The sequence below is a fragment of the Pantherophis guttatus genome, chromosome 1 (genome assembly GCF_059756535.1).
Source record: "Pantherophis guttatus breed Tessera chromosome 1, ASM5975653v1, whole genome shotgun sequence".
Taxonomy (NCBI): Eukaryota; Metazoa; Chordata; class Lepidosauria; order Squamata; family Colubridae; genus Pantherophis; species Pantherophis guttatus.
Genome location: NC_142063.1, coordinates 188362101 through 188374345, shown reverse-complemented (window position 1 = coordinate 188374345; position 12245 = coordinate 188362101). Strand labels below are relative to the sequence as shown.

Below are 12245 nucleotides of genomic sequence, written 5' to 3'. Positions count from 1 at the left end.
AACCTACTAAAGAGATGGCTGTTAAAGTTTTCTTCATCATTTTCCTCACAAATTATGGAAAATCATGGTTGATCACCACAATTTCTTTGGAAATCCACCTTGGTATAGATCTTTTTCAAACAAAAGAGATCATTATGTATCTCTCCTCCAGTTTTCTAGGTACAATTTTAGAAGATACAGATCACAAGTTTTATTTTCTTTTTAAACGTGTGTTTTCCTATGATTGTTACTGGTATGTTGAGAATTCTAAAGAAATCCAATACAACAAATAAATGCAAAACAAAACAGCAAAAGATGTTAAAAGATGTTTCTTACAATCAGATTCATTGCTCCCTACAAGATTCTGCAGGAACCTAAAATTTGAACTCATGCATTAATGGAAATACAATAAATTATACCCAAAATATTTCAAATAAAGTTAAGGAAAATATTGTGAGAATACTACAAGAACTCAGATTCCAGTAATATCAAGATATCAAAGATAATCTAAGACATGTTTAGCCAAAAAGTACAATTTCTAGAGTTTTGTCCCCAATTTATGATTTTAAAGATATTTTTAAAGGTATTTTTTCATTTATCAATTATTTCAGCGAAGAAAATTATATGCATGTGTAAACTGATACTTATGAATTAAATTACATCATTAACATAGTAATCCTATAGGCTTACCTGGGAGAGTCATATTGGACTGAGGGGGGTACTTCTGTGTAGACTCAGAATCCTATGTATGTCTATTAGGTCTTATTTCAAATATTCATTCATGCATAGGAACACACTGTAATAAATTAAAATCTAAAATCTAAAATTGCTATTATATTAAAATTTACAAAATGCTCTCACGTATGACACAATTCATTGACATAATTTTATATCTTTGTTTCTTGTGATTACTTTAGTTGTTACCACCAATTAGATTTTTAAAATGTGCAGCATAACACTTTAGCACACTGAAAGTTTTAAAAGAGGAGAAGTATATCTTACATATACAGAATTTAGGAATATTAAAGTTATGGAATTCATAAATAGATATAAAAGATATAAAAATCCAGACAAAAGTTGTTTTCTATATTTTTCTTTTAAACTTCCTTTCTCCTCTTTATTTATTATGTACCCACAACCCTTATACATTATAGGCATACATAAAATCTTTTCCTGCAGTTTTATTCACTGTCTACTTGGATTTCAATAGAAGGCAAAAGGTAAATGTTCTGTGCATCTCACTAATTTAAAATGAAAATACTAGAATTTTTTTTTATATGTTGCTAAACTACTATCCTCAGTTAAATTACTAAAGATATTAGTATTGAGAGTCAATGGGTCTATGACCATATTAACAAGATTACCCACAGAAACATAGGAATAGTGCCAGGGATTAGGCAGTTTCTGAAAGATGTTTTCAATTTTGTCCAAAACACAAATAAGCAAATAATGCTAACACACAATGTCTGTGTACAATATTCTTTAGTCTACACAGCATGTTGCAATTTATTCTGAGGCCTAAATTACAGACAGAACACCAGATTCATTTTAACTATGTGCATTAATACAGCTAAAGCTTTTGATAGATAATTGTATTTTAACACTCTTTAAAAGACCATATAAATTTATACGACAAACTGCCTAAGCAATGCCTATGAATCAGATTTATGTTTCAACGCAAATAAAGCCTTTGAAATCTGCTTATACAGAAATCTCTCCCTCAACATTCAGTAAGTAATATTTTGTTTTTAATAGAACACATTAAATATATAATTGTTTCACATTAACTACCAGAAAGATATCAGAATACAGCATAGTGTGTCATCTTTCTAAAATATGCAAGTAAGTCACACTATAAAGATGACAGGTTTTCTAGGAAACAGAAAAGGCTGCATATAATTGCATTTAATGTTCATTACAGAAAGCTGCCAGCTAGCTTTAGGAGAATGTAACATAGACAGACATGATTTCAGGAATCCCGAAACTAACACTTCAGTGACAGCCAATTACAGCCCCAAAAACACAGCCCCAGTAGGCAGTCTGCTAGGAGAACTTGAGGTAAGGTAAAGTTTCTCACAATGAGTTACAGATTCACAAGCTCAGGAAGACAAGGAGAAAAAGAAAAACAGAAGGAATCCAGCTACCCAGCAAATATGAAGCAGACCCCAAGATCGAGATACAATCCAAATATGTAAATTATTGTAAATCATCACTGTTGTTCAGAATTTCACACAGACATTTGTGCCAATTCTGGTTTATTTCTCCACAGACACAATAAGGAAGCAGAGGAGGTGGGTGGGGGGTGGAGGGAGAGAAAGAAGAGAGAAGCAAGCAGGGAAACAGAGTATTGAAGTTCTGCTGTCCATATGCTTCAACGGCACAGGAGTTGAAGCTCTTTCAGCAATTTGTATGCTCTCCAAATCCTCATGAGTCACAAAAATTAAAAAGCTAGATCCTTCTGGATTCCAGAAAGGGCCTTACCACGGGCCTTTTGTCAAACTTTAAAAGGAGGAGGAAAGGGAAAAGCCACAGTGCTGGGCAGTCCCACTTTACTTGGCTTCTATGATGTCACAAACCACATGATTCTGTCTCTCCAGTAACAGGGCTTGCAAAAAAAAGGAGTTTTAAAAGCTTTTGCTTTTTTGGATTGTGTAAATGCTTCATTCGCCTCACAAACAACCACAGAACCACAAGTGCGGTGCAAACTTTCTCCAAGAGGACACAGCAAGAAGCCTTTGGTTTTTAAATGGTTAATCTCAACAGGTCACCAACAGCCACGAAGACCATCAGAGTCAGTAAGTACTCTCAAACCACATTCTGTTCAGTAGTTCTAGACCTGTCAAATAGTTCTTCATTTTCTTTTTCTGATGTTTCCTTACTTTTTTTTGCATGTTACCAGTAATGCAGCATGTTTGCTTTTTTTTACTGTAGTCAGAATGGAAATACATCTAGATTCTATACACACCAGACATACTGCAAAACTTAATGGACCTTGGCTATGATTTCTGATTTCAGTATAAGGCTTCAAAGATTCTTTGCACCAGAAGAAACACCGGCAGGAGGGGAGAGCAATGGCATCGAACAGTCTTTTTAGCTCAGTGACACCTTGTCAGCAAAACTTCTTCTGGGGTAAGTCTTTGAGTTTCCAAAGATTATGAAATATTGCTGATTTTCAAAAATAGTTTGCTATATGTGTGTGTTTAAAGTTTCTAGTCCAAATTAACTTGGTCTGAGTAAAAACAGTGATAGTGCTCTTTTAATTTGAATATTAACTGAATTTGACACATTTTACTATGAACACCTAAGTGGTCAGGAGATTTTACCTTCCCTGTATAATCATAAGCAGATACTGAAACCACTGTATGGTTGTCAGATCAGTGTTCAAGGTACAATGCTGTCAATGCTAAGCATAATGCATGAAAGAATGGAGAATAAGACGCCAACCATTTAAAAGTTTTACCATGACTAAGCAGTAAAGTCACTGCAGAGGGCTCACTGCAGAGGGCTCAATATTTCCCAATATCTGATGAAATTGTTAAGGACAAAAACAGTCCTTATACAATTTTTCAGTCAGACATTGGCAAGCTGAATCCACAATTAAAATTTGATTACAACCAAGTATCCTGTGGCACCTAATTGACCTGCCAAAAGTGTATGATATAATTGAGAATCTCATGTATTTGTTTCTGTTTACAGCATAAAGTGCTGTTTCGCATCCACCAAAAGTTACAGGAAGTCTGTTATGCAGTTCTAAACAAATATGCCCACAAGCTAAGAAAATCCCTGGCAACAAAACAATAGAGTAGTAAAGTAGAGCAAAGATGCCGATCAGTAAGATTCTACAGTTGTAATAATGCATTTTAGGAAACTCTGTATAAATATCTATTAAAATTGCCACTTAAAAATATGAGATAAAAAGTTAACTAAGATCTTACTCCGCTTATTTCAAAGTTTGCCTTTACGTAAGGAAAATTCTTAAGTCCCAAATAGCATCTCTGAAACCCCTTTGATCCTTCCCATTTCTGATATTTTTGAATTTGTCAGTACATATATTAATACCATATGAAATAAAAGATTGCCTATTTTAAGAAAGCATAATATGTCTGAATAGCTTCACTGATCTCTGCAGTATTTGCTGTACAGCTGAGACTTAGTTTCAAAAGATGTAGAAAAAGCTGCCTAAGGCCAAAATCTGTTCATAGTCCTTGGAGCAGTAGCAGGAGAGACTGTTTTCCTTTTCTCTTTGAAATACTGCAAAAATATCTAAACAATATCAACTTATAGAAAGAGAACAAAATCAAAACACTTACAATATTTTCTTAATGCTGTCCATCTTGGCTGAAACTTACATTAGGGCTGAAAGTGAGTGATTTTCCTTTTCCTGCTAAGGAAAAAAAAACCCTGATGCTTGGAATGCTGTCACAGTGTGCACCTACATTGAACGTGTATTGTATCTAGCTGATGGTTGGAGTTCAGTTTACCCCTCCTACTTCACACGTTTCAACTGGCTCCTGTTGAATCCACTGCAATCTCTGAGCATAATTAGACATGAAGCAAGCCTTGTACTCATGAACAGAGGGACCTATTTAATTTCTGATATGCCAAGCTTTAATGATGAGCTGGAGAGCCATATGCCTGAAAACTTAGTTTCTGCAAGATCATCATCACATGGAATTATACTGTAATGGGCAACTAGTATGCAAGACAAAAATGCAGCAGGTATTTTCCAACTGATTCTCCCCCTTCCCCCCGCCCCAAAAATGTTTACAAATAACCAGACATTATTCCGGCTTTGCAATAGAAAAAAATAGTTTATATGCATAGGAAATTGTTTTTGCTTTTAATATCCACAGGGAAAACATTGATGATTATAATTAATATAATGTGTATTGCTGATTGCTAGTTCCTCTCTTTTTGGACAAAAGATATGGGCAAAGCAACCTTTCAAATACTTCCTATTTAAATAAAGAGGATGAAGCTAATCTAAAATGAATTTTCAGACAAAAGATCACTTCATTTAACCATTAGTTCATGGCATACAAATTCAAGCTTATTTCGCTTTAAAGTACTTCTCTAAATATATAAATATATGCAAGCTAAGTTAGCTATAGTAAACACTGAAAAACTGATGTGTATAAATAAAGTGCTCTGATTCTTATTACCAGCAATGTATCGTGTCCATTTAGCAATGGATTCTGAATTGATGCCTTTGCGTTCAGTTTAGTAATATATAAAGCTTTTATATTCAGTCATATTTTCCTTATTAGGCACATTGGCAAATAAAATGATATTAGGGTTTGGAACAGAACATTGAACTTAATCAGTGTACATGTGATGGGAATGTATGTAGTCTTGCCCTTGTAAATCAGGGCAATTCTGAATGTAATTTTCTATTTTCCATGTAATGACCAACATGAAATACCTATGGTTTTAATTAAAATTAACCACAGTAATTGATTATAGATAAGTAGCATGAATAAATGCACCCCAGGTTTCTAATAACATATGTAAAAAGTCTGCAATATAATCCACATGAACTTGTTTAAAAGAATGGAACACCTGTGTTCTTGCATAGCTTCTATTCCATTCACTGGCTTGTAAGTAAGAATTTCCAGCTGAGTTATGCCCACCATTTGCACCTGAACTTTCAGTTTATATATAAATAATTCATGAGATTAAGATACCAATTTTTTTCTTCAATATTCATCTCTTGCTTCTTTTTAAGTGACTGTTTCCCGCCAAAAAAGGAAGAGGCAAGTTGTATTTCCAATAATCTGCATGCTGTGGTATATTGCATATCTTACTGATTAAACACAAAAAAATTAAATCACTTGTTTATAAAAATGGGTCAGTTAATAGTTCCCCCAATGTAATTTTAATCCCTGAAATATGAAAAGACAAGAGTTATATTAACTACAATTTATGTTATATATTGCAGAGTATTCCTATCAGAATTTGTAAAATTAATAAATCAATTTTACTAGAAACAAATATTTTACACTATTCAAGACTAATATATCAGTTCTAAACTATTTTGTTTAGACAAACATTGGGTTAAAAAAAGTGTTTCTACTTACAATAATTTTATTTGATGATTTTACATTTAAAAATGTTAGAATCACGATATAGATATATAAATGAATTGGCTTATTTATTGAACCAGTAACTACTGATATTCTCCCCTTGTTGCTCAAATACTCTAATCTGATATAAGATTCCCTAAAAACAAAAATGTTCCAGTTAGTTAAAAGAACACCAAAGTATTAGACACTTAAACAAACAAGTAAGTGAAAAAAAAGCTAATTCATAGGAGAGGCTAAGATTTTATCAGGCATAGAGGATTAAAATTTATTGAATAGAACCATTCACAAATCAAAACTTACTTTACTTCTTTACCTTCATACAGCGTTAATCAATTAAAACATTTTCTAGTGATTCAAAATCCATGTGCTTTTAATTTTACACATTGGTGGTCTAAAATATAGAAATAAGGCTGAGCTAAGTTAGTTTGTATAGAAACTTTTGGTTTTTTCCAACAAATATTCTACTAAAGTTTTCCTTAGAGTTACTCTATGAAAATTGAGGCAATATTTTTATACTGTACCTCCTTGTTGAAGTAAAGGTTAAGGGTTATCAAAATAGCTCAGCTGTATATACAAAAAAAGAGAGGAAAACTTAAGTATTCACATGAAAAATCCAAGGGAACTCTATTATTTATTTTTGCATTTCCTATGATTAATGATGCACTCGTGTATACTTGAAAACTGAAGTCATAGTAGGGCTAGCACCTTGAATTCCTTTATAAACTAAAGAAATATCAAGTCTAATTCACTGAATTAACAGGCCACAAAAATATTAAAATACTCCACCATCCGCTTTAATATGCAGCACTGCTAAGAATCCTCACAACATGCTGTGATTTCTTCAGAGGTGGTCTAATAAAATCTTAAAGAGTATCTTATTTAGAAATCTTAAAATATGTTTTCTTCAGTCAACTTACTTTCTGTTTAAAGGCATTATCCTAAACAAATTACAATTTACAAAAGTAAATACCACAGTGGTCCTTAGCAACGTTCTTAGGTTTGCTAGCTAAAAAGTTCGGTTCCATTTCAAATGTACATTGTTGCAATACGAATAAGACAGCCCAACACTGAAAGAATACATTGTGTGTTAGTGTCTACATGGTAATTTTTCTGTCAAACAACACCCCCCCCCAAAAAAAACCAACCACCCAATCTGAACAAATAAAGTAAAATCAGAATACAGCTCCAGCTCCCACTCTTACAGGTATTTAATAATTTCCAAGTATTGCAAACAAGAAGATATGGCACATGCAATTATAATCTGCTATAGGTACCCTGCCAATCCTCAAATTTAACTTCTGCAAGTGATGGGATACTATTAAATCTGCACTGTTAATAAACATTATAACAAACTGTCCATTTACAGGGCCCCAGAATATAATAAATTTGAATTTAGGGGGCTCTCTGTGGCAGCAAATTTAGAACATTAAAAGGTATCAGAATGTTATGCCTATTAATCAATTAAATTGGTTTATTAAAGAAATATAATGTTAAAAATTACAAATATTATAGTATTTCTGTCTTTTTTCCTATGGTTTTAAAATCAAAATCAAATAAGATTTTAAAAAGTACCCCTTAAGCCACATCCTATGAAAACTTACTCGGAGATTACATTGAACAAGATAGGCCTTATTTTTTTTTCAAATTAATATGGACATAATTGGGAGTTCTATTATATAATGAAATTTGAAATAAATATATTTCTTCATTTCATTATATAATAGAACTCCCAACTATATCCATATTCATTTGGGGGAAAAAAATAAGGCCTATCTTGTTCAATGTTTTATATTGTGACCAAAAGCTGTTCTCAATAGACTGCAGACAACCACATAATTCACAAGTCTTTAAAATGCTATGTTTAAGTCAAGAAGCCATTGTTATAAATGCAATCAATACATTTTAATAACACATTACACTGCTTAATATCAATTGACTTTAATATTATTTTAGAGGAACAACGAGTGCAATATTGCAGCCCAACCATCCAATTTGTAGGATATTTCTTTATCTGAAATTGCTCAGGCTTGTTCTTAGCAGTGATCAGATGCTTCTGTCTTCAGACTAATTAAATTTCCTTTTATATGTCAACCTTTATTTAAGAGTCAATATTTCAAACCTGAAATATTAAGGGGCTAACAAATATTTAAAACTACAAAAACAGTAATTCTGCAATAAAATTCTATGTACAGAAAAAGTATATGCTCAACTGAACATTAATAAAGATTGCATATTCACACATATCAAGAAAAAAACTTTTCAAATATAACATTTTTGAAAGTTGCAACTTTTTACTTAAATGCAATGAGGGGGATTCTAATGCACACTAAAAATATTTTAAAGGTGAGCATTATTCAAAATATCTGAAATCATAAACTAATTTAACATCTGTTTAAAATATGGGGATTATTCATACGTATATTTCTTATTCAAACACATCAATCTGCTCACCGATAGGATTATCTATAATCAATACAAATTGCCTTGGAGGTTTGCAAGGGGATGGGAAAGAAATGAGGAGCTACATAACAGATGATCGTTTTAACATTTATGAAAAAATAATTAAATGTTCTATAAAAATATTAGCTAAATAACAAAATCAGTTTTTCAGTTTGACTTGTACATCGGGAGTTGGGGGAAATAAATTTGTATTCAATTTTGCTCTTTTCTTAAACTAAGAATTCACTCTACTTTCTCCTTGTATCAGATGAAGCGTGTTAACACAAAAAGACTGCATTCTGATCCAGTAACATAGTCCCAACACAGAAATATCTCCCAGGAGTAACAAAAAGGAAACTACATTATGTTTTTTGGAGGAAAACCAGTATTTTGAGAAAGTCAGGCATATTTGCAAAAGTAATACATTTATTATTCTTATAGAAAATATCCAATTGATTCTAGCAAAGGTAGTTAGATCATTATTTCTTCCTTTAAAGAAATAATGAAACAATGCATTCATTGGAGTGAAACTATAGAGAATTAAAAAGAGCTTTCAGTGTTGTAATACACTAGAACTAAAAATGCTGTGTTAAAAACTGCTTGGGCAGAAATTCACAAATTTGTTTTTGTTTTATTTCACTTTTATTTTAATACACATTTTTCCTAATTTTATTCAGATTTCTACAAAGTATTGCTTATCTTGTTACGATCTGGTACTCTGTAGCAAAATAACAACAGAAAAGCCAGAGAGAGTATTTATTTTTTATAGGAAAAATCTCAACACTGTATTTGATAATGAGACATGTAAAATTATCATGATACAAACAAGTATATTATTTTGATGTACCAAATAATATATATATATCAAATGGTACATATAAGTAGATAACATAGTTTCACAAAATGTACAAGGGTAAAAGAAGAAAAAAAGGATACCCATCAGTTCAGGCAGTAAATAATAAAACGTCAGACTGCTTAAAAACAGACCATGAAAATTTGAATCTAATAATTAAAACAGGATAATCTGTACTAATATTTGATATGTGACGATGTGGTTACAGAGATCTTATCATAATTTAAAAGCAACCAGCAAAGGGAACTCCCAAAACTGACCAACTTCAAACATGTTTAGCTTCAGCAAGATTTTTCCACTTCTGATCTACATTGCACATGAAGGCTGTAGAAGTATATCTAGCCGGTGTACAATAATACTTCTTCATGCAAATCTGTCACTAAATGGATAACTGCAATAATTAACTAAGCATGTTTGAAACTCAAATTCAGGAAGAGTATATACTTACTGCTATTACATCAAACTACCAGAAAATGTTTTAATTTTAAAATAACTTCAGTTTTAATTTTAAGTCTACCAAAAATAAACAAAAGCTCAAATAATCAATTGTTTTAGAAAGTCACATTTTTATGCAAACCTTGTTGAAATATATGATCTTATAAAATTGTAGCTTATTTATTAACACATAATGCATACAACACTGAATTACCTTTTTATATAAGCATTTATTCCATTTCAAGATATATTAAAAAGCATTCATAGAAAACACATTTTACTTCCATAAATTCTAATATTGAACTATTAACATTTTAGTAAAAGCTAAAATGAGTATATAATCCCATGGTATTAATAGAGGCATTATTTCAGAATAAAATTATATTATCATAGCACTATAGTAGCATTCATTTAGTAATTATTCTGCAGTAAATCTGCCTGCAAATCCCTAACTGGATAAAAAAATGGAACAATCCAAGAACATTCCATAGAATGGGAGGGGGGGGGAGATGTTATCTTTGAATCTCTCAAAATCTTGTTTTTTAAAAGTACTCTTTATTTTCATCCATTACAAACAGGTTTTGCTGGGTTTGTTGCTTTCTTATATATTTTTAAATGAATATAAATATAGCCTAGAAAAATTATTCATTTCCACATTCGTGTTTAAAATGCATTAAAATTGTGTGAGACTAAACAATAGTACAGAATTATTTTAGTGGGAAGGAAGGCGGAAAGAAAGCAGCTTTAAAATGGTAGGACAAAAAAGGGACTAGTCAATTACCTCCTCAACTTTTACTGCCAATAAATGCAACAGGTACTGTGCCTTCCCTAGGAAATACTTAACTACTGTAAACTCAAAGTATCTAGCCACGGGAGAGCCTTTACATTGGCTTGATGTCATACCTTCCCTTCAGCTACCATGAAGGCTGATACAGGAAAATTCCCTTCCCGAAGAAACGATGCCCCTATAACCCTGGACACACAAAAACAATAGAGCATGTACTTCTCTGGTGCCTGCATTACAGAGATATTTGCACTAGCGTCATCTCACCCTTATTGCATAAATACTCAGGACAGACACGACCATTCTAGATCTCCCTGCTGCTTTCATATACCAACCCTGCTATACCACATATAATGTTGCTAGCTTCTGCCCAGCAGCGTGTAAAATGACCTGTGCCAAAAAGTAATCCTAATGAACATGAATCCTTGTATTAAAAAATAATTTTTGTTTTATATCTTTTAAAGCTTTTTAAAATTATATTTTTTAAAACTCTGATGTATTTTCTGTACTTTTTAATTGACTGTACCCTACCCTCCTTATGCTGCTCTTTGAGCATAATAAAGATTTGATTTGACTAATCAGTTTTGAGTTGGTCAACCAACTATATATATATATATATAATATTACAAACATACTGGCTTCATGAAAGCAAATAAATATTATGTCTGCTTATTACAATACATAATGTGTGAATACATCACAGATAAATATTCTGTCAACATGCAAATTTTCAAATAAAATTTAGATAAATGTCATAGAGCGATAGTTGTATTAAACATGAGTTGAAACTGATAGTTTACTGCAAGTAGCTGCAACAGAATTTCTATGCTTCCAAGTCTCTTATGATCAATAAAAAACTTTAAAAGTTGTTACTTTGCTTTCTCCCCAACCCCAACCCCACCCTTGCTAAATATAGTCCCTCACAATACAATTTTCACACAAATGCAAATATATCTAAATATGTGTTTTAGCTTTTTGCATCAACTGTGGCTGATGATACTTTCTAGAATGTCTGTATACATTAGCATGCCTTGAGCAAGTTCTTTCTGCTGCACCATAATGATGTGATCCAAAAACTCAAGGGCACATTAAACAACAGACTACCTGTTCTAGCCATACTTAGGAATGTGGCCAAATCATTTTTTTTATTGATTTAACCTTTACAGGAATGTTTCATATCCTCAGAGCAAAACATTTCTAATGTATTTATAATATGATACACCTCTAAGAAGTCTATATTTACAGAGGGAGGGAGGGAGGGAGAAACGGGGAGAAAGAGAGACAGAGAGATCCAAGGTATAATACTATCTCCTTCAATGTTTGCAATCATGTTCAATTTTTAGGTCTGTTGATTAACAAGCTTTCATTATTTTTAAAAGTCCATTTAATTGCACTGGAGGGACATGGAGAGCAATCCTCTAAATGCCATTCCTACTCAAATACTATTGAAGTAACTGGCAGAGTAGGAACCATGGCCAATAGACTATGCATGCATGGAGTTATTATCAAAACATAGACATAAGTTGCTCAACAGCTAATCAGCCAAGGAATTCTGGCCTTGTGCTTCAGAACTTCTCTATTTCCAGCTCTTGGCAAAAAAGCAGAACAAAGAGGAAAACATTGTCAAGGTTTTGAATAGCTAGTACATGTTAATAGGCTGTATATGACCTGA

At 32.2% G+C, this 12245-nt stretch overlaps 2 protein-coding genes across 13 annotated transcripts in view; one reads left to right on the top strand and one right to left on the bottom strand.

The window, feature by feature from the left end:
* Nucleotides 1–12245, bottom strand: part of SUPT3H (SPT3 homolog, SAGA and STAGA complex component) — a 263150-nt gene that overhangs the window by 222975 nt on the left and 27930 nt on the right. For 2 of the 7 annotated variants that reach the window (XM_087882234.1, XM_087882237.1), the window contains exon 1: nucleotides 4290–4431. The exons of the other annotated variants lie outside the window; for them this stretch is intronic. In XM_087882234.1, coding sequence (XP_087738360.1) covers nucleotides 4290–4312 — 23 coding nt within the window. In that variant the 5' untranslated portion in view covers nucleotides 4313–4431. Of the gene's footprint in view, nucleotides 1–4289; nucleotides 4432–12245 lie in introns of those variants that run through there. 7 annotated transcript variants of the gene reach the window in all.
* Nucleotides 2237–12245, top strand: part of RUNX2 (RUNX family transcription factor 2) — a 233008-nt gene continuing 222999 nt past the window's right edge. For all 6 annotated transcript variants that reach the window (XM_060689384.2, XM_034426777.3, XM_034426775.3 and 3 more), the window contains exons 1-2: nucleotides 2237–2774; nucleotides 2995–3108. In XM_060689384.2, coding sequence (XP_060545367.1) covers nucleotides 3051–3108 — 58 coding nt within the window. In that variant the 5' untranslated portion in view covers nucleotides 2237–2774; nucleotides 2995–3050. The remainder of the gene's footprint in view (nucleotides 2775–2994; nucleotides 3109–12245) is intronic.